General features: G+C 50.2%; 1 protein-coding gene across 2 annotated transcripts in view; it reads right to left on the reverse strand.

Moving 5' to 3' along the window:
• The window catches only part of SLC25A43 (solute carrier family 25 member 43), a 33,849-nt gene that overhangs the window by 9,818 nt on the left and 1,580 nt on the right, over positions 1 to 22,451 (reverse strand). The window contains exons 2-4 of one of the 2 annotated variants that reach the window (XM_053892113.1): positions 15,597 to 15,838; positions 12,833 to 13,005; positions 7,413 to 8,857 (exon numbers count right to left, since the gene is read on the reverse strand). In XM_053892113.1, the coding sequence (XP_053748088.1) occupies positions 8,597 to 8,857; positions 12,833 to 13,005; positions 15,597 to 15,838 (676 nt within the window). In that variant the 3' untranslated portion in view covers positions 7,413 to 8,596. Of the gene's footprint in view, positions 1 to 7,412; positions 8,858 to 12,832; positions 13,006 to 15,596; positions 15,839 to 22,451 lie in introns of those variants that run through there. The other variant, XM_053892112.1, reaches the window with a different exon arrangement.

The following is a 22,451-nucleotide window of genomic DNA, read 5'->3' on the forward strand; positions in this document are numbered from 1 at the left end:
TCGGCTCAGGTCATGATCTCGTGGCTTGTGGGTTTGAGCCCCGCATCAGGCTCGAAGCTGTCTCATGGAGCCCGCTTTGGATCCTCTGTCCCCCTCTCTCTGCCCCTGCCCTGCTCGCGCTCTCTCTCAAAAATAAATAAAGCGTTAAGTTCCAAGACATAAAATGACAACGTGTGCTGCACCCAACATGTACCTCACTTGTGTCCTTGCAGGACACCCCACCCCGTTCCTTGTCGCAACCCCCCTGGCGATGGCAGCAGTCCTCTATATCGTTAGACTTTAGCCTCTCTCGTGAACCCCCACCACAAGGGCATATAATACACAATACAGAAAAACGTCACTAATTCCAACGTGTTATGTGTGTGTGGCGGGCGGGGGGGGGGGGAGTGGGGGGGGTTCGTTTAAATTAGTGACACCTAAATTACGAAATTTTAGCAGGATATTCTGTTTTATTATATATGACTGAAAGTAGGTTAACGAAGGACAGCCTAGTAGAGAAACTTTCCGGGCCCTACAATCGCAGACAGCTGAGCCGTTTGGGGAAGTCCAAGTGGGGCGCAAAGGTCACGTGCATGGGTTTTACCGTCACACAGACCTGGATTCCAACCCTTCTCTCTGCCAGTCACTAGCTGTGTGATCGCAAGCAAGTTCCTTAATTTCTCTGAACTTCAATTTCCTCATTTCAAAAACGGGATTTATTTATTTTATTTTTTTTAAGTTTATTTGGGGGGAGACAGAGAGAGTGTGAGAGAGGGTGAGTAGGGGAGGGGCAGAGAGAGAGAGAGGGAGAATCCCAAGCAGTCTTTGCGCTGTCAACGCGGAACCCAACACGGGGCTCGAATCCACAAGACTTGTGGGATCACGACCTGAGCCGAGATCGAGAGCCAGGCACTGAATGGACTGCACCCCCCGGGCGCCCTATGCTGTTTATATTATTATTTTCCTTACCGAGCCCTGGGATGTTAGTATAATTGTAATGCCGTGCAAATGAATAAGGTTCCACAGTTCTTCATTTTATATGAGACATCGTTGTCTCTTTCCTCATTAATCCAGCTTGATCAACTTTTTAAAAAAGATTTTATTGTTTTTTAAAGTTTATTTATTTATTTTGAGAGAGAGAGAGAGAGAGAGAGAGAGTCGGTCCCAGGCAGGTTCCACACTGCCAGAAAAGAGCCCCATGAGGGGCTTGAACCCACAGATCGTGAGATTGTGACACGAGCTGAAGTCTGATGCTTAGCCGACTGAGCCACCCAGGCGCCCCAGAGATTTTAAGTAATCTCTACATCCAACGTCGCTGGGGCACCTGGGTGGCTCCGTCGGTGGAGCGTCCGACTTCAGCTCAGGTCACGATCTCAGAGTTCGTGAGTTCAGGCCCCACACTGGGCTCTGTGCTGTCAGGGAAGAGCCTGCTTCGGGTCCCCTGTCTCCCTGTCTCTCCATCCCTCCCCTGTTTGTGCTCTCTTTCTCTCTCAAAAATAAACGTTAAAAAAAAAACAAAAGGACTCTTGCTAGATACTAAAAGACTCCTTTCCCCGGCGGTGCCTGGGTGGCTTAGTCGGTTGAGCATCTGACTCCTGATTTCGGCTCAGGTCAAGATCTCACAGGTTTGTGAGACTGAGCCCCGCAGTGGGCTCTGGGCTGACAGCACGGAGCCTGCTTGGAATTCTGTCTGTCCCTCCCCCACTTGTGCTCTCTCTCTCTCTCTCTCTCTCAAAATAAATAAATGAACTTAATTAAAAAAATTGTAAATTCCCTAATTGGAACTGTTTCCCAGCTCCTTCTTCCCTCTCTCTCTTCTTTTCTTAAACTTTACCTCTCTTTTTTTTTTTTTTTTGAGGATTTAAAAAAAATTATTTATTTATTTAAGTAATCTCTACACCCAATGTGGGACTTGAACTCACAGCCCTGAGATCAAGAGTCATATGCTGTGGGGGCGCCTGGGTGGCTCTGTCGGTTGAGCGTCCGCCTTCGGCTCAGGTCATAATCTCATGGTCCGTGAGTTCAATCCCCGCGTCGGGCTCTGTACTGACAGCTCGGAGCCTGGAGCCTGTTCCGAATTCTGTGTCTCCCTCTCTCTCTGACCCTCCCCCGTTCATGCTCTGTCTCTCTCTCTCTGTCAAAAATAAATAAACATTAAAAAAAAAAAAAAAAAAAAAAGAGTCGTATGCTCTCCTGACTGAGCCAGCCAGGCACCCCTACCTGTCTTTTTAAAAAACTTAGGGGGCGCCTGGGTGGCTCAGTTGGTTAAGCATCTGACTCTTGATTTAGACTCAGCTCATGGTCATGGGATCAAGTCCTGAGTCGGGCTCAGTGCTGAGCATGGAGCCTGCTTGGGATTCTCTCTCTCTCTCAAAAATAAATAAATAAACATTAAAAAACCCCACAACCTTGTATTGTAGAGGTGCCTGGCTGGCTCAGTCAGTGAGCATATGGGATCTTGATTTCAGGGTGAGGAGTTGAAGCCCCACGTTGGGCCTCGAGCTTACTTAAACACACACACACACACACACACACACACACACACACCCATCTCTGCCACTGTTCACGCTGCTGCTTTCGCCTGCAGAGACCTCCCCCTCCCCCCCTTTACTGCCAGGTAAACTCCCGGTGACCCTTCAGGACCCAGCTGAAATGCCTCCTCTCCGGCACCTTCCCAGGTGCCAACCCACCTCCCTCACCTCCCCCTCCAATATATGACCCTCTGGAGCCTGTAAAAAGATCAGTGCTTGCAGGAGTTTGAGGGGGTGGTGGCAATGAATAGGCAGAGCCCAGAGGATTTTTAGGGTAGTGCAAATACTCTGGATACTATAATGATACATCATGATACATTTGTCCAAACCCATAGGATGTACAACAGCAAGAGTGAACCCTAAGGTAAAGTCCAAACTTTGGGTGATTATGATGTGCCCGGGCGGAGTTCCATCAATTGTAACAAGTGTATCATTCGGGTGGGGGTGGTGAGAATGGGAGAGACGGGCACGTGTGGGGGCGGGGGACGTGTGGGAAATCTCTGTACCTTTCCTTCAACTTGGCTCTGAACCTAAGACTGCTCTAAAAAAATAAATTCTTGATTTAAAAAAAGAATTTTTAAATGAGGTGCCTGGGTGGCTCAGTCAGTTGAGCGTCCCGACTCTTGATTTCAGCTCAGATCGTGATCCCCGGGTCGTGGCATCGAGCCCCGTGTCGGACTCTGCACTGAGCGTGGGGTCTGCTTAAGATTCTCACTCTCTCTCTTGGGGCGCCTGGGTGGCTCAGTCGGTTGAGCGGCCAACTTCGGCTCAGGTCATGATCTCGCAGTTCGTGAGTTCGAGCCCCGCGTGGGGCTCTGTGCTGACAGCTCGGAGCCTGGAGCCCGCTTCGGATTCTGTGTCTCCCTCTCGCTCTGCCCCTCCCTGGCTCACGGCCTGTCTCTGTCTCTCAAAAATAAATGTTAAAAAAAAAAAAAGAAACTTAAAAAAAAAAAAAGATTCTCACTCTCCCTCTGCCTCTCGCCCCTGGTCACGCACACACACTCTCTCTCTCAAGTAAAATTAAAAAAAAATTGTAAAAAAGAGGGGCGCCTGGGTGGCTCAGTCGGTTAAGCGTCCAACTCTTGATTTCGGTTCAGGTCATGATGTCACGGTTTGTGAGTCTGAGCCCCACGTGGGGCTCTGTGCTAACAGTGTGGAGCCTGCCTGGGATTCCCTCTCTCTCTCTCTCTCTCTCTCTGCCCCTCCCCCACGTGTGCGAGGGCCCTCTCTCTCTCTCTCTCTCTCAAAAATAAATCAACTTTTAAAAAACTATAAAAAAAGAGTACATAAAAGGAGGGACAAAAGAAAGAAAAGGAAAAAAGAAGCAGGGTCTTGTACTTGGAGCAAACGGGAGCTCAGAACCTTTGGCCTGTTACTGGAAACAACTTTTATCTTCCGTGGACATGTTAAGACACAACCTGAAGACCAAGCTGTCCTGTCCCTACACCGTCTGAGGACGTATAGACGCAGAAGGCAGTCGTGGTAGGAAGCTTTTGTCTTCCGGCCCGTCTCCAATAACCAAGTGACAAAAGAAGCCCACCGTATGGGCGTAAAAGGACCTTCATGGTCCTGTGAACCACGTGGCCCAGGTTGCTCTTGGCAGACCTTGACCCCCAAAGGCCGTCCACATACGGCTGGGGAAGCGCCCGGCTCTGCCGTGGGGAGGTCCGCACAGTGGGTGTGGGCAGCTGGCCCCATCACGGCCGCCGACAAGCTACCCTCCACCCCTACCCGCACGCCTCGCCTCTCAGCAGACCAGGGGGGCCGCTAGCAGTCCAGAAAGCCCGAGGTAACGGGAATGGCGGGGAAGCCGGCAAAGGGACCGCAGGTTAGTATTGCGCTTGGCAAGAGAGAAGAGAAACCGTGAGTTCCTGGGTGCGGGGTCGGGAGGTGGGGGTGGGGAAACCAGAGGTGCGGCTGGGCCCGACTCGCGGGGACTGAGATGTAGGGGCGTGGAGCCGGCTGAGGCCTTGGGAGCAGCGCCCGGAGCAGCAGTGGCCCCGAAGAGCCAAATTTAGCATCACCCGATGGGGCTGAGGGGAAAGATCAAGAAAGCGGTTTTCGGAGGGCTGGGAGTATACAGATTTGTGCCGTGCTGGCGCACGGTGGCCTCTAGGTAAATGCCCGTCAAGCGCACCCAACCCGATGAATCATTAACCCTCCTACCGTCCCCGCTCCCCATTCTCTCTCGAGATCGAGGGTCCTTTCCTTTGAGGTTTTGTGAGGCTAGCTGGCCCTTTTGTGTATGTCAATCACAGACCACACGGAAACACACCTGGACAGGCTTTTATAGTTCGAATCGGGCCTCCAACGCCACGCATAGATTCTGAAGAGATGCTTCAAGAACAATAACAATAGCACCTCAGTTTTATTGACGATCTGTCGCGTGCCCGGCTCTGTATCTGCATTAACCCAATTCTGTGTTCTCTGCGGGTGTACGAGTCAGGCACTACGCTTATCCCCATGTTTTACGGACGAGGAAGACGAGGCTCAGAGAGGCCGCACGCCTTACGCAAGTTCACAGAGGGGTAAGGGGCAGGGCCGGCATCCAGACCCCATGCTCTGAATTTTTTTTTTTTAATTTTAATATTTGAGAGAGAGAGAGAGAGCGCGCGCGTGTGAGCAGGGGAGGGGCGGAGAGAGGGGGAGACGGAGGACCCCAAGCGAGCTCTGTGCTGACAGCAGACAGCCCAATGCGGGGCTCGAACTCTCAGACCACGAGGTCACGCCCTGAGCCGACGTCAGGTGCTTAACTGACTGAGCCACCCAGGTGCCCCCCAAAGCCCATACTCTTGACCACTGAGCGAGTCTGCCCATTACGGCTGTAAGAGGAACGTAGCTGTCAAAACCAATCAAGCAACAGCTCCGTGGGGGGAGCAGAGAGGTCAGCAAGCTGTGGTCTTGGTCTCCTCCTGACAGCAGGGTCTTTCCTGGCTGAGAGCAGGCCTTCTCTGGGACCTCTCTTTCTCTCTCTCCCCTACCTCCTTCTTCACCCCTGCTGTGGAGGTGGGGACCTCGCTCTCTCCCCTACCTCCTCCTTCACCCCTTTTGTGGAGGGGGGGGGGGCGGTCAGCGCCTGTCAGAGCTGCTGTTACTGTTGAGCTGGAGCTCAGAGCAGCCTGCTTAGCACAGGGCGGCCATTTTGATTCCCAGAGGAAAAGGGCAGAGTGATTTTACAGGAGTGGAATTAGGCAGGCCCCTCCCTACTGCCTCCTCGCCTGCCTCTAGGGCCAGCCTTGTTTCCATGACCAACAACTGCCATCCCTAAAGTATTTAGGGCACTCTACACCTTTTGGGAAAACCCAGGGGAGAGTTCTCCTTCCCCTACACCGGCACAACTGATGCTCAACCAAAGCCATCTTGCCTAAGGGATGTCCGGACATCCACCTGGATCCGAAAAGTGTCTGTTTTTTTTTTTTTTTTTGGCAGACTGCCAAGGTAATGCTACTGACTTAGGCAGAAGTTAGTCCCCAAAGGGGCCAGACCCCAGAGTAAGCCGGCAGACAGCCAGGAGCGGAAAATGGCAACAGAGTAAAGGCGACGTTCCCGTCCTCTCCCACTACCCGGAGAGCTTTAGAACTCAGCAGTGTTTGCACCACTGGATAGGTGAGGTGGCTCTACCGAGCTCTGTTCCAGCTCTGTTCCTGCTGGGAAGAGACGCTGTGTCAGGCAAGGAGTGTTGAACTGGACAGAAGACCTGAAAACCCTGCTCGCCTGTGCCTGCCTGGTCAGTTTGTGGCCCGCCAGAGGTCCTGGCTACTGAACCATCTGTGTTCCTCATTCCGATCTGCTGGCTTCAAGCCTTCCATTGTCAGGCTGCCAGGGACTAAAAGAGAGCCTTTGGGCAGCCCGGTTTTTCTAAAGACTCCCCTCCCCGCCCTTTTAACTTGAGTTAACCATTCCCTGGCCCAAACCACGCTCTTGTCTGTCCGTTCCTGAGCGTGTACGTTATTGTTTTTGTGTTTGTTGGTTTCACCTGCTCTGGCACTGAGACCGTGAGCTCCCAGTTGTCAAGGTCAGGTCTCCGCCCTCATCCTCTGCTCCTGCCTCCAGGGCAAGGGAACGGAAAGAAACGGACAGATTACCTGGTGTCTAGGCACAAGCGCCCCGTACTCTGTCCTGGAAGATAGAGCACGGGCCGGAGGAAGGAGAGGCCTGCGTTCAATCCCAGCCCCACCACTTGCTGGCTGTGTGACTGTTGGGCAAGTAACTTACCCTCTCTGCGCCTCCTTTCTTCAGCTAGAAAACTTATTTCACAGGGTCGATAAGGAGGATGGAGTGGGATAATAAACTGCCTCGTCCCTGCTGCATGACCAATAAATGGTAGTTCTTATCAGATTATAATTTATTAATCCCAGGCAAGACTCTCCTTTCATTCCCTCCTCCTGACCTACTTTTGTCCCCACCCTTGCCCCTGACAAAAGCCTCCCCCGTCACAAGAGAGCGCAGATTGAGACCCCCGTTCGTTCACCTTGGGCCACAGTTACTGAAATCAACAAACTAACAAATACAAATTCTCCGACGCTGGCCTTTCAGCATATTCACCTGTCTTCAGATGGGAACAGCTGGGGAGGGACGGGCACAGGACTTGGAGCTCACCCCATGGCAGCTAAGGCTCAATTCTGTGCTCACGGGCAGTGAGATCTCATAAGCCGGCCCTGAACTTCATTCATTTTTCAGCAAGTATCGAGTGCCTGCCACATGAGGCCACATGCGGTGGGGACACACAAATGTGTGAGCCCTACTTCCCGAAGGCAAAGAGCTTGCAGTCTCGAGGGGATGGAGGGGCTCGTGACACGGAAGGTTATAACACAAGGAAGCAGGTGACTTCGAGCCAGGAGAGAGCCATAAGGAGAGTTGAGCTATGGGGCATTCCGAAGGGGGAGACTCCCGCTGTGAGGTGACAGAAGGCTTGAGGAGGTGGCCCTGATAGGGGGGAGGTGGAGACACAGACGTGGGAGAGGGTGGGGCATGTAGAGAAACGCTAAGGAAATTCAACTGGCTGGCTCAGAGGGCACATACAGACTAACGGCGTCATTTAAAAGGGATTACTTAGGGGGGGGGACGCCTGGGTGGCTCAGTGGGTTGAGCGTCCGACTTGGGCTCGGGTCATGACCTCATGGTTCGTGGGTTTGAGCCTGGTATCGGGCTCTCTGCTGTCAGCACAGAGCCTGTTTGGAATTCTCTGTCTCCCTCTCCCTCTCTCTGACCCTCCCCTGCTTGATCGCACTCTCGCTCAAAAATAAACCTTAAAAAAACGGGGGGGGGGTGGTGTTACCCACTAAGCTCTTGAAACAAATAAGTATGCCCTCAGGGGTGGGGTAGGGGTGAAAATGAAAACATAGTATCTGCAATTGTTTTTTTTTAAATGTTTATTCTTGAGACAGGGCGAGAGAAAGAGCGTGAGCAGGGGTGGGACAGAGAGAGAGAGAGAGAGACACAGAATCTGAAGCAGGCCCCAGGCTCTGAGCCGTCAGCACAGAACCCGACGTGGGGCTTGAACTCATGAACCGTGAGATCACGACCTGAGCCGAGGTCGGACGCTTAACCGACTGAGCCACCCAAGCAACCTTGGCTTCCAGTGCTTTCCAATCTGCAATTGTTGGTAGAGCACATTGTTAGTGAACTCTGCCTCTCCTGCCCCACAATCCCCTCCTCGTGGTGGTCTGGAACACCCTCATTGTGAGGTGAAATACCTCAGTTGAGCCTTCAAGAGGCAGGTAGATGGTCCAGGCAGAGGTGACAGGAATGTGAAATATATTTATTTATTCTCTAGGGGTCCGGGGGGGCGGGGACTAAGATCATTCTGACGGAACTGGAGGCTTGAATAGAGCAGAGGTTATAAAAAGGCAGGGCTTACTTAGCCCACGCAAGATTCAACAGTTTTTATTTGCCAACATTGAAACACTGGGAGATTTTGACATAAAAATCTGGAGTGTAGCCTCCCCTGAAAAACTGGGCCCACGTTTCAAAATGGCATCCAACCCTTGGAGATGGGGAACTCGCCTTGGCCTCCACTGGCTTCCTTTATTCCCTCCCGCGACCCATATTGAGATGCTAATCACGTTTTGTGAGCACAGAACCAGTTAGCTCTCCAAAATGCTTCGCAAGCCAAAAAGACTGTGATGGCTCAGAAAGCCTTTGAAAGCCGTCTTTAGTGGGTGAGTGTCTGTTATCTGGGTTTCCCTGCGTCGGTTTTTTTTTTTTTTTTTTTTCTCCATGTTACTTCCAAGTTGCTGCTGGCATTTGATTTTGCAACTCTGAATATAGGACCTCTGTGCAATGCGGTGGCAAAGTGGGTAAAGGCAGCAGGCCAGGCCAAGGGGCTCAACTTCAGCTTGTGTTCTCTACGGGCAATAAAGAGGGACAGAACACAGGCAGATCTTAAGGAAATGGGGCTGGCAGGAGCCAGGGGCTGGGCTGGGCTGGAGGGACTGAAATGAGTACTGACCCTGGAGACAAGCTACCTCTACCTGGTCTTTTTTTGAGGCGGGGGGTGCGCAAGTGAGCCAGGGGCAGAGAGAGAGAGAGAGAGAGAGAGAGAGGGAGGGAGAGAGAGAGAGGGAGAGGGAAGTAGGGCTTGTTTTTTTTTTTGTTTTTGTTTTTTTACCCAAAGCAGGGAGTGAACCGTGAGATCATGACCTGATCTAAAGTCAGGTGCTTCACGTCTGAGCCACTACCTGGTCTTCAATCACAGCTCAGTTACTTGGGCAGGCTGCAGGACCTTTCTTTCTTTCTTTTTTTTTAAAGTTTATTTATTTTGAGAGAGAGAGAGAGAGAGAACACGCAGGGGAGGGGCACAGAGAGAAGGGGACAGAGGATCTGAAGCAGGCTCTGTGCGGACAGCAGAGAGCCCAGTGCGGAGCTTGAACTCACGAACTGAACCGTGAGATCATGACCGCAGCCAAAGTCGGACGCTTAACCAACTGAACCACCCAGGTGCCCTGGGACCTTTCAGTGCCTCTGTTTTCTCATCTGTCAAATGGGCTTCATATGAACAGTACCCACCTCGTAGGGTCGTTGTTAAGGATGAAATGAGATAATGAGCCTGAAGTACTTTTGGCACAGTGCCTGCTACGTTAGTGTTCGATGCTTATGATCATTTTTAGATTAAACATTTTTTTTAATGTTTATTTTTGAGAGAGAGAGAGAGAGAGAGAGAGAGAGAGAGCGTGAGCAGGGGAGGGGCAGAGGGAGGAGATACAGAATCTGAAGCAGGCTCCCAGGCCGTCCGCACAGAGCCCGACGCGGGGCTCGAACTCATGAGCTGCGAGATCATGACCTGAGCCAAAGTCAGCCGCCCAACCGACCGAGCCACCCAGGCGCCCTCCCATTTTTGGATTTAATCCTGGAGACCAGTTAGAGGATTTGCTGCCATAGCCTGGGCAGGAGCTGACGAGGTCCTAGGTTAGGGCAGGGACCGCGACAAAAAGACCAGGGTGGGAACCAACTGGACTCAAGGTTGCCTGGGGGAGGGGAAGAGGGAGCGTGAGCAGCAACTTCTGGAATTCCAGTCTGGGTGACTGGGGGTGGGGGGTGGGGGGGACTGAAATGGAAAGCCCTGGGCACAAAGTTGCAGGGGAAGGAGAGGTCGGTTTGATACAGATTACATTAGAGGCGACAGTGTATACAGGTGATAACCACGCGCGGCGGGCCGCGAGGAGCGTGGGTCGGGGCTGAACACGTGTGAGACCCAGGAGGACAGGGCTGTGCCGGGAGGGGACGGACCAAGTGACGGCGCGCCCCGTTTGGTGAAGGCAGCCTGAGGCGTTAAGCGTCTCGGGTGGGTTCAGCGTCTCTGTTTGAACAGCCCGGGGCCTCTCTTCGCTCGGGGACCCTGTGTATTCTGCTCGGTCAGCTGTGCCACTCGGATACCACCTTTGTCCTTCAGTTTATGTACTTTCAGTTCAAATGCTGACCTGGCCCAATCCTGCTTGCCTTGTGAGCCTTGATGGGGTCAAAGTCCCCCGGGGTACAGAGCAACAGGCAGGCACTCGGTTTTATATTTGATGAAACGGAGACACCTAACATGGGCCGCGGGGGAGGGTGTCAGAGATTCTGGGCTGGGTGTGGGGCGGTGGGGGGGGGGGGGGCGACACCAAGCTGGTGCCTGGTGCCTCCCACCTGACCCTCTCAGAGGGCCCGCCAGGTTCCAAGGCTCCCATGTTCTCAGCTGCTCCCTCGAGTGTCAGGGCAGCCGGTCTCCCTCTCTCTTCCACAGGCACCTGTCCAGAGAACCTTTTGCTTAGGACTCCGTCCCTGGCCTTTATTAAGGGCCCACAGATTAATTAGACGGATTAGTCTCTGTCAATATCTTCCCTGTGCCACTTATTCTCTCAGTACACTAAGTGCTGCCTTGAAATACACATTTCAGGCCCACGTTCTGGGCCACGTGAGGGAGAATGAAGATGAAAAGGACAGGCTGTGCCTGCAAGAGCTTGAGCCATGATGCACTGAAGAGTGCCATTTGTGCACAGGGCTGACCCCCCCTTCCCACCAGAAACCACTGCATCAAAACATGCACATTCATAATTTATTCACCTCTCCATTCCCTAGCATGCCAGCCAGGGGCCAGGGCGAGAAAAAGAGAAAGGAATAAAAATGAATGGAAGCATGGTGAAGGAAGGGTTCAGCTGGTTAAACGAGACTTCTGATCATTCTCATTAATGTTCGAGAGCGTTACAACCTGATATGGCATTAGATGCGCAGATTGTGTGTGTGTGTGTGTGTGTGTGTGTGTGTGTATCTGGACAAAAGCATATTAGGAGAACGAGACATTCAGATAAAGTGGCCAGTCAGTGTGGGAGTTGAGAAAATTCCCCATCCAGCTGGTTATCTAACAGACACCTGATGTGGATTCGCTTCCTGACAGGCAGCTCGAGGAGGAAAGCCAGCGGAACGCAAACATTACCATTAAGTGTCCTCAGTTCAGGGCAGCCTGGCTCCCAGGCAAAGTCCCCTCCTTATAAATTCCACTGGCAAAACTGGCAGGCTCCCGCGGGGGGTGGGGGGGACTGCTACCGAAGCTTTGTCTTGGAGAATGTGGATCGTGTGCCTTGCGGGGAAAAAACCCACCACAACAGAGTTTCGAGTTAGCCTGTTGTTTCTAGGCTCCCTATCCTCCAAACTGAAGGTGGATTTCAAGCAGGGATTAAGAGGTTGTTAACTGGACAGAGATCGCTACCTGCAAGGCTAAGATCCTGAGTGCTCAGAAATGCCCCGTTTACTGCAGCGACATCTAATGGCCAGAGGAAGCAATGCATGTTGCCATGGAACAGCAGCCTGTGGTTCTGTCTTGGGAGTTCATTTTTTTTTTTTAAGTAGGGTGGACCGGGTATTATTATGTTTATTAATGCCTGTAAAATAAAACTTTGACCGCAACCCTAAGAATTCACTTTCTATATCTTTGGGTGATATTTATGATGTTATTCATAACTGGATGCTGATCATACTTTATGAAACCCATGCAATTACCTCTTTGGGATTTTTTTTTTTTTTTCCAATAACCATCATGACTTTGCGTTTATTTTAAAGCTTCTTGTTGAAGCTCTGTGCATCTGTTATCAAGAAGGTTTCCATACCAGGGAAAAAGATAATCAGGTTTACCCCCGATTTATTTGTAAAAATTGTAAAAAAACCCAACTTTCCATATACATGTATCATATACATTTATGCATACACACACATATATACATGCACACACACACAAACATGCAGGAAAACTATTAATCATAGTGCATAGGTGCTGGGTTTATAGGTAATTATTGTTTTCTTTTTTATACTTTTCTGTATTTCCCAAATTTTCTTTTTAAGTTTATTTATTTATTCTGAGAGAGAGAGAGAGAGAGATAGAGGAGGGGCAGAGAGTGAGTGCAAGAGAATCCCAAACCATGAGATCGTGACCTGAGCCAAAGTTGGATGCTTAACCAACTGAACCACCCAGGCGCCCCTCCCAAATTTTCTATAATCCATGTGCATTATTATAAATAAACTTAAACTAAACTAAACTGATTTTGGTTCTTTCCAGTCTCCCTCATTGAGGCAGCTTTGAGGAAGAGAGGAAAGAAAAGTGGGCCTCATCTGGAGGCTTTGACAAAGACCTACAAAAGCAGTGTATGGGAACAGGGAGGTGACCTGGCTCGGGCCACTAGCCCTGAGGTTAGTAGCAGAAATGCCGGGAGGAGGGTGCGTGGGGTTGCACAGGATTTTCGTGAGTGGTGACGAGCGCCCTGGAGACCCGGCATCACTCAGGATCAGTGTTCTTTGCAGCCCACGTCAAGGCGCCCCTTCGTACGTGACGCGCCCCCAACATAACCCCTCACCTGCATGTTTCTCTTCACTGTGTCGAAAGGAAAGGAGAGGGTCTGGGTTACTGCAGCGGCCAGGCAGACATTGGCAAAGTTCTGGAGGAGAGAGAACCGATCTCGGGGTCCATTCCAGATTCTCTCCAGGTTCATGTAAACGAGAAGGGAGCCGGCAGAGAACGGGAGAGCACCTGCAAAACGAGGCCAGGAAGAGGCTGCTTCTGTCTCTGGCAACACTGGCATGAGAACAGAAATGCCTGTGGGGAAGCCTGGTGAAGTAAACAGGATGGCCCTGGGCTTGTTAAAATCCCTCCCACCAGGGGCGCCTGGCTGGCTCGGTTGGTTAAGTGTCCGACTTTCAGCTCAGATGACAGAGGAGGATCTCAAGGTTCCTGCGTTCCAGCCCCATGTCGGGTTCGGTGCTGCCAGCTCAGAGCCTGGAGCCTGCTTCGGATTCTGTGTCTCCCTCTCTCTCTGCCCCACTTGCACTCTCTCTCTCTCTCAAAAATGAACATTAAAAAAATTTTTTAAAGTACATAAATAAAATCCCTCCCACCAGAACAATAGGAAGGAACTTTTCTTGGGTGGTGATAATGTGCTACATTTTGATAGGGGCTGTGTTATTTGTCAAAACGCATGGGATGGTTCACTAAAGGTTTGCGCCCTTTACGTAAATTTTACGTTACAAGGAACCACAAATGAATATTGAACTCTAGATAATGATTACACAATGTTGAACGGTTGAGGGGTGAAGCGCCTCGATGTTTGGAAATTACATGGAAATCATCAAAAATTATGGAAGATGGACTGGTGAATGGCCAGAGGGATGGACAGATAGATGATAAAGCAAAAAAGTTAATTGTAGCATCTGGATGGTTGGGTGTTAGAAATTTTTAAAAATAAAATCTTGGGGGAAAAAAAATCACTCCCCTAAAGAAAAAGTCAGTGAGTGGCACTTAATCAGGTTTTGGAAGTGGTTAGGAGGGACTGGTCTTCCAGAAACTTTGGGAGCTATCTTAAGTTTACAGAGGTACTACATTTCCTTCAAATGAGATTTAAAAGAAGGGATAGCATCAGTGGGGTTGCTTGCCTTTAGGAAAATGCAATAATATTTATTTAATAAACACATTAAACATGAAGCACCAACCCCGCATTTACCTTCATTCAGAAAATATTTGTGGACTTTGTCATATGCTGGGCCCTATGTCAGCTGCTGGGAATACAAAGAGGAGTAAACACAAAGAGTAGGCTAATTCCTAGAGATACTCACCCTCTAGTGGAGGGGACAGGCAGCAGATATGCACCATAATTGGGTGGGGTGGGGGGGGGGGTGGGGTGGGCTATACAAAGTTCTTTAGGCACATGACGATCCTCGTAATTTTGCCTAGGGGGATCAGGAAGGATTTCACAGAAAAGAGAACTTTTCCACTGGGTCTTGAGGATTGAGTAGGAGTTCGCCAGACATCAGGAGAGAGGACAGGCAGTCCAGGCAGAGGGAACAGCAGGTACAGAGGGAGAGGGGTTTCCAGGAAACTGCAGGTTTTTCTGCATGGTTGGAGAGTGAGTGCAGGTGGAGGCGGGGCAGGAGAGGAGGTGGGATGGGCCGTGGGGGCCACGTGTGTGAAGGATCTGATGGTGTGCCATAAGGAATTTGGGCTTTCCCCTGTAGCTCAGAAGTCAGTGAAGGCTTTATCTGTTTATTTGAGAGGGGGTGGGGCGCAAGTGAGCGAGGGGCAGAGAGAGAGAGACAGAGAGAGAAGCAGGGCTCACCTGAAGTGGGGTTCGAGCTCACCCGATGTGCTACAAGAACCCACGAACTGTGAGATGGTGACCTGAGCCGAAGTCAGGTGCTTAACGACTGAGCCACCCAGGCGCCCATCAGTGAAGGCTCTAAAGGAGGACAGCAGCATGGGGGTGGTGAAAGGGCTAATTTCAGTGTAGGCAGGAGAGACCCGGGCCTGGGACCAGGTGGGAGCGTCTTGCTCATGTCTGCGGGGAAGGGAGGATGAGCGCAGCGGGTGCAGGGAAGGAGGGGGACGACAGACTGAGAGTGGAGGGGTCGAGTCGATGGTATGCGCTGACTGAAGCCATAGCAGTGAGAGGAGCGGAGCTGAGGCGATTGTAAATTTCTTCGATTGTAAATTTCTTCCTGCTTGAGCCACAGGAAGCAGCAGGGGAACCGTTAGTCTCTGTTATTACAGAGGTGACGTTGGGGGTCATTAGAGTATCATGATGCCTGTTTAAGCCACTGGCTTAGCTGAGGCCTCCCGGGGAGGGGATGGAGGGTGGAAAGAAAGGTAAGGAAGGAGCCCCGGGGAGAGTGTCTTCTGGGGAAGACACCCAGAAGCCGGTAGGGTCCTAGAAGCCAAGTTTCCAGAAGAAGGGGTGGCCAGTCTCCTCGAACGCTGCAACAAAGGTCAGATAATGGGTGAAAGTCGGCTGCGTCTGGCAACTGGGGGACACGGGCGACTCGTGCGTCTGTAGCCCTGGCAAAGGTTCCCAAGACCACAGAAGCTCCAGTTGTTGCCCTGGTCGTGCGTGCCCATGGGTGCAGGCTGAGACGCCTCCCCGCAGTCAGATGAGGTGCGTGGGGTTGCCTTCCTATCAGTTTGGGCTGAGCCACCTCCACTGTCTCCTCCTTCCCGCTCTATATGGATTGGATCCATGTGACCACGACCTCAAAAAGCTGCATTTAACTGGTTACGAGCAACGGTATACGGTACGTTCATACATATCACAGAACGCAGTCTTTTCTTGGACAAGGTGAAAAGTTCCATCTTACCTAGAACAGTAAGGGAAACCCCTCGGTAAAGGGCTAGGAACCCTTCTTGTTGATAGACGGTAGAAAAAGCATGGAAGATCCCTCGGTAAGATGGTTCCAGCAGGTTCTGCACAGTCAGCCGGGTTTTGATGAGGTCTGTAGGGTAGGTCACAACAGTGGAAACCATGCCTGCGAGACTCCCGGCCATGATAGATCTCCACTGGGAAATATGGCCCAGGTCATCCGTGAACAGCACGACAAACCTAGGAGACAAAAGGGGGAAAAGCCCAAGAGTGTCGGCTGTGGATTGTGCTAGAGTGCTCTCTACAATTTCTTGCATTATCTCCCAGCATTTGGAAAGGTTTTCCGAAGTGAAAAGTACTATACTAATGTATTAGGGTGAATGAATAGCACATCCGATTCTACTATATCTGTAGAATTCTAGTTAGCTGCGAGGAGCCGTCCAACCCTCTTCTTGACGTCTACCCTAAGTTCTTCTCACTTCATTTTTTTTAAAACCCATTTTATTTTTTGAAAGTTTCTTTCTTTATTTGGCGAGAGAGAGCCCGAGTTGGGACAGGGGCGGGGAGTGGGGAGGGAGGGAGAGGCACAGAGAATCCCAAGCAGGCTCTGTGCTGTCAGCACCAAGCCCCGATGAGGGGCTTGAACTCACCAACTGTGAGATCATGACCTGAGCTGAAATCAAGTCAGATGCTCAACTGACTGAGCCCCCCCAGGTGCCCCTCTTCCCACTTCATTTTAAGCATTTCCCCCCTGTTATCTGCCTGTCAACCCCGGCTTGCCAGTGGGGTGTAAATGAATAGGGGTATTTGGTAAATACTGGAATGTGCCCCTTTGGTTCTGTTGAAACTTAAACGAATCCCTTGAAATGATAACTTGGGGCATCCCCAGTGGTTGATTTTTTTTTTTTTTAAACTAAGCTCTGTGCCCAATGTGGGGCTTGAACTTCCAATGCCGAGATCAGGAGTCACACGCTCTACCGACTGAGCCAGCCAGGCGCCACCCCCTGTGCCCCCTGTAGTTGAGTTTTAAAAATGCATTGGTTGAGGGGCGCCTGGGTGGCTCAGTGGGTTGAGCGGGCCGACTTCAGCTCAGGTCATGATCTCGCGGCCCATGAGTTCGAGCCCCGCGTCGGGCTCTGTGCTGACAGCTCAGAGCCTGGAGCCTGTTTCAGATTCTGTGTCTCCCTCTCTCTGACCTTCCCCCGTTCATGCTCTGTCTCTCTGTGTCTCAAAAATAAATAAACGTTAAAAAAAAAATTTAAAAAAATGTATTGGTTGAACAATTATAAGAGAAGATGTGTTACCCCACTCATTGTCTGGGAAACGACAAGTAAAAACAAGGTACCATTTCTCCCCTCGCAGATTGGCAAAGATGAAATAGTCTGAGAATATGAAGTGATGGTGAGGACCTGGGGAAACAGGAATGTTCACCCACTGCTGGTAGAAATGTAAATGGGGGGGGGGGCGCCTGGGTGGCTCAGTCGGCTGAGCATCCCACTTCGGCTCAGGTCATGATCTCACGGTTCATGGGATCGAGCCCCACATCAGGCTCTGTGCTGACAGCGCAGAGCCTGCTTGGGATTCTCTTTGTCCCTCCTGGTGCCCCTCTCCCTCTTCTCTCTTTGAAAATAAATAAACATTTTTAAAAAAGGAATGTAAATTTGGTACAGCCCCTTTGTAGTATCTAGCACAACTGAAAGAAAGCCTTTCGCCCCAGAAATTCCATTTCTAGGCACATCCCCTGGGGAAACTCCTGCACATGTACATGTGAGGACACATACGACACTGTTGCTGTGAAAAGTCAACCTACAAGCCCATTCATAGGGAGATAAATTGTAGCACGCTCATGCAATGGATACTGTAGTTAAAATGACTTTGCAACTATGTATTCACGTGGATAATCCTGAAAGCATGAAGTTGAGCGCAGAACGCAAGTCGCAGGCTGACTTCCAGCGAACGACAATTAAGAAACTGTTTACACTGCAAAACACACCCATGAAAATCATACCTTGTATCATTCATTGAGAGGCGTAGATACATATAAAAATGTGTAAAATAGACCTCCAGGAAGGTGGGGAGGGGGGGAAGGGGCTGGGAACGAGAATGAACAGGACTCCAGCTTTCTCTGTAATATTGTATTTTCTTGTATTAAAACAAAGAAGATACTTGAAGCATCTTTTATACTTTCATACTGCCGCTCGTACTGTTACTTCCGCGCCGCGGGCACACGGGGTTTGTGTTTCTCTACAGTTTTATAATGGAGTCCAAAATGGCTTTGGGTGGACTTTTCCAAATGCCAACCAGAAAGCCACTGTGTTACAGTCTCTCTCTCTCTCCCCCCCTTTATTTACTTGTTTATTATTTAACTTTTTAAAGCTTATTTATTTATTTTGAGAGAGAGGAAGACAGCAGGAGGGAGAGAGAGAGAATCCCAAGCGCTGTCAGCACAGAGCCCGACGCGGGGCTTGAACCCACGAACCGTGAGATCACGACCCGAGCTGCAACCAAGAGTCAGAGATGCTCAACCGCCTGAGCCACCCAGGCGCCCCTTTTTGGAAGCAGTGCATCCCCTAGTCATGAGGGCCTACCTTGGCAGAAATGGTTATAAAGGGACTTTCACACAGTACCCATTCCCTGGCCAGGAAGCAAAGGAATTTTACTCCTTGCTGATGAGGACAAAATCAAAAAGCGCTTGGAGACCAGGAAAAATAATATTCTCTGCCAGAGAATGGGGTAGGGGAGAGGGAGAGAAATATCAAGGGTTTGACTGAAAGGAAAGTGAACGGGGCTAGGCTAAAATAAAATTATTGTTATCTTTTTAACAACGAGAGCATCCTCAGTACTTGGCTTTTAAATCTCCCGCAAAGAGGCATGTCCTGAAGTCACTGAAGACGTTCCAGGAAGGTTTCCTTGGCACCCAGGTAAACACTCATTGATTAAAAGCATCTCCTTCAAACTGTAGGAAAGTCTTAACTTCATTTTGTCAACCTGCCTTAACCGCACTAATGGAAAACGTAAAAAACAAAAGAAACACTCGTGAGTTAACCAGCTGCTTTTGTACAAATTTTTTTTTAATGTTTATTCATTTTTGAGAGACAGAGAGAGACAGAGCATGAGCGGGGAAGGGGCAGAGAGAGACGGAGACGCAGAATCCGAAGCAGGCTCCAGGCTCCGAGCTGTCAGCACAGAGCCCGACGCGGGGCTCGAACTCATGAACTGTGAGATCATGACCTGAGCCGAAGTCGGGCGCTCAGCCGACGGAGCCACCCAGGCGCCCCAACCAGCTGCTTTTGAAAGTCGCAGTAACTACAGCAGGCATTCGCCAAGGGACCATTGACTTGTTTCATGGCGTGGACACTTCCTTGTTCCTCCCTTTTTTTTTTCTCCCCAGGCTAGTCAGGTTGGAGGGGACCCTGAGGAGGGGCAGGGGGGGACAGAGGAAATGGAAATGCTCGACCGGAAGGGCGGCCCACGGCAAGCTGGAACGGATCTAGACGAAGGTGGGAGTTTGAAATGCCAAAAGAAACACCATTCATTCTCATCGCCTCACCGTTTTCCCTATCCCACTTGGCCACTTCCGGGGCCTGAATTCATTCATTCCCCATTTATTGAACATCTACAACGTGCCAGACACGGTGCTAGCGCCCAGCATAGGTCCTAACAGAGCTCAACAGTCCTGCCAAAGCAGTGACCCACGGGGCAACAGGAGGGGAAACAGGCCCTTGGTTCACTGAATACCTTGACGGACTAGGAATAGGAACCTTGTCTTTGATCAGTCTGGTTCACAAAGGAGGGTCTTCCTCTCAAATCTCCAAAATTAAAAGGAACCAGAGGAAGGAGTCCTTTCTTCTCAGACTCTTACCATCTGAACAGGCAATGACCACCAATCCTTCCCCTTTAGAATTGCAGAGTCAAGGCAGGCAACCCTGATAGGCCATCGATGACATCAGCTTAAGCTCTTGTCTGATTGCCTGGGGCGGCAGCGGCCCCCTTTCTGCTCTCCTCCCCCAGCTCGCTTCCCACGCAAGCACAGAAGCTTTTCCCAGGGAGACTGGGTAAGCTGGTGAACAGCAGTGACCCTTGCCTTTCAGCCCCAACGGTATTTCACACACCCTGGACATAAGTAGGTAGAGCTTCAACCTAACATAGCTTATCAGCCAGACCCAAGCTCATGACGTGGTTATACAATAAAGAGGTGGTGTTGGTTATGAACTATTTCAGTGTTCAGTCCAGGCCAATGTTTATACAGCTAGACGAGGAGTCGTGGAGTAAAGTTGGATGAGCATCTACTATTTGATGTATTTGAAAGCCATCTACTGTGTTACGTACTATTTATTGCAAGGACCTCGCTCCTAAAAGACCATGGAGTGGACTTTTGATCAGAAATCCAAGTGAGCAGACAGACGATGGTGGGCAGAGCCCTGGACTAAGGAGCCAGAAGACCCGGGTTCAAGCTCCAACTCTGCCATTAATTCTATCGGGGGGCAAGTCAATTAACCGCTCCATTTCCTGAACATTCTGGATGCTTTACGCTTCGTTCAAACCCACGATCATAGGCTATACCATTAACCTCCGCCAACTGTTTTCACAAACTCACGGCCAGGAAAGAGTAGAGATGAGTCAGTAGGATGCTGGGCCAAAGGTATCATCTTTGTGTAGGAAGGATGGCACCATGATTAATCAACCACTTGGCTTTCTATGCCTAGCCACTCACTGAAACACTTCCTTTTGGTTTCCAGAAAGAAAATAATCGCGCAGGAAAAATTATTAGCAAACTTAGCCCGGGTAACTATCTCTTTCTTCCTCTCCCAGTCACCAGCCTGTCTCAGGTGCCCTCAGCTGCTACACGAACTAGTGCAACAGGTCCCTAACTGGTCCTGCCACCAGGTGACAGTAATTCCCGTGGAGTTGCTTTCATCATCACCCGCCCCCCCCCCCCCACCTCCTCAAAAATCTCCCACGCCTAACCTTGGCCCTGCGGAACCAGACTTCTTAACCTGGCACTCTGAGGTCTCATTCTAACCTGTTTTTCTGGCTGTACTTCCCATTACTGCTGCAGACCCACCTTGTGTCCCAGCCATGCTACATGCCTCCCCGCCTCTGTGCCTTTGCTCTTGACATGACCTGCAACCTCCTTCTCCCCATCTTTGCCGGCAGATTCCTCCTCGTTCTCCCAGGGCCAAACTCAGATGGCTTTCTTCCTCTGTGAAGTCTTCACATCTTCTCCTCATCAGAAGTGTGAATTTCTTTTTCTTTTTCTTTTTTTTTTAAGATTTTATTTTTAAGTAATCCCTACACCCCACGTGGGGCTGGAACTCACAACTCCGAGATCAAGAGTTGCACGCTCTACCGACTGTGCCAGCCAGGCGCCCCAGAAGCGTGAATTTCTATAGCATTTCAGCCACACGCTACAGACACACTAGTCTTACTCTTCTATCTTTGCGTGGCCCCAGCATTACGCACACAGCGGGTACTGAATGAAGCCTGGCTAAATTAATGTCAGATGAATGCAGACAGAAAGGCAGCGTGATGTAATAGAGTAATAGATCTGGAGGCAGAAGGTCAGGTGACGGGGCTCTCCGCTCGATCACTGAGGAGTGGTGCGGCCAGTCTGAGCCCAATTCTGCATCTGTAAAATGGGCACAATGCTTCCCACCTTATGGACCTTACAGGGCAGGAGGCAGGAATTGTAGAAATCCAATGTGTGCGTGTACATGCACACACACAATGTAGAGGTGATGGATATATTGGTTAGCTTGATTGCGATCGTTTCACAACGTCCATCAAAACATCAAGTCGTACACCTTAAACATATACACTTTTTATAGGTCAATATCTCAATGGTGCTGTTAAAAAAAATCCAATGATGTCTATACATACTAGGTGGTGCCGAGGCCAAGGGCAGACTTTGCCATCTTCAGGAGCCTGCTTCAGGTTCTGTTCTTTCTCTGCCTCCCCCCACTCATGCTCTGTCGCTCAAAAATAAATAAATGCATAAAAAACTTTAAAAATAATAAAAAAAATTCCTAAGTCCCCTTGTTTCTGAGTGGCCCAGCAAACACTTGTTCACCAAACATTTAACTCTTAGTCCCAGACCCCTACACCTCCTTCTTCTTAGTTCGGAGTGACATCTCTACCTCATTTTGCCAGTCTTTGCAATCTCGTGTGTGTGTGTGTGTGTGTGTGTGTGTGTGTGTGTGTGTGTATTCCCCAACGTACATAGGAAATTAAGTTTGGCTTTCTCCCCTTAATCTGTTTCACGTCAATTTCTTAGTCCAGCTAGAAGAACCTCCCACAGAGGAAAAGGTCTTCCTCTCAGAGGAAGGCTGTCCCCAGAACAGCTGACAATACTTCAACCAGCCTTCAAAGTTCCACCCCCTTCTCCTTGGTACACATTCCAAAGTAAGACTTCCATACCACTTTGTGGAGAATGGAGGGAAGTAGGGAGGACTGAAGTCATTAAAACTCTGATAACTGGGGCGCCTGGGTGGCTCAGTCAGTTGAATGTCTGACTTCCGCTCAGGTCATGATCTCCAGCTTCCTGTGTTCGAGTCCTGTGTCGGGCTTTGCACTGACAGTAGGGAGCCTGCTTGGGATCTCTCCCCCCGCTTGCACACTCTCTCTCAGGATAAATAAAACTTACAAAAAAAAAAAAAAAACCCTCAGAGAACTGTTTACAGACATCAGGCCAGATGTCGCAAGAGAGCCTTGAGAGAAATGCCCCAGGATCTCACTACCTTTCCTCCCCAGGGGGAGAGAAGGTAACTTCTCCCAAGCCTAGGTCATGCACGCTAGAGACTCAATGAGAAGAATGATTCCATCTGGCTTGTCAGCTGCCAGGTAAGCCGGGCCT

Source organism: Panthera pardus, unplaced genomic scaffold (assembly GCF_024362965.1).
Source record: "Panthera pardus isolate Hobbes unplaced genomic scaffold, ASM2436296v1 HiC_scaffold_27, whole genome shotgun sequence".
NCBI classification, from domain to species: Eukaryota; Metazoa; Chordata; class Mammalia; order Carnivora; family Felidae; genus Panthera; species Panthera pardus.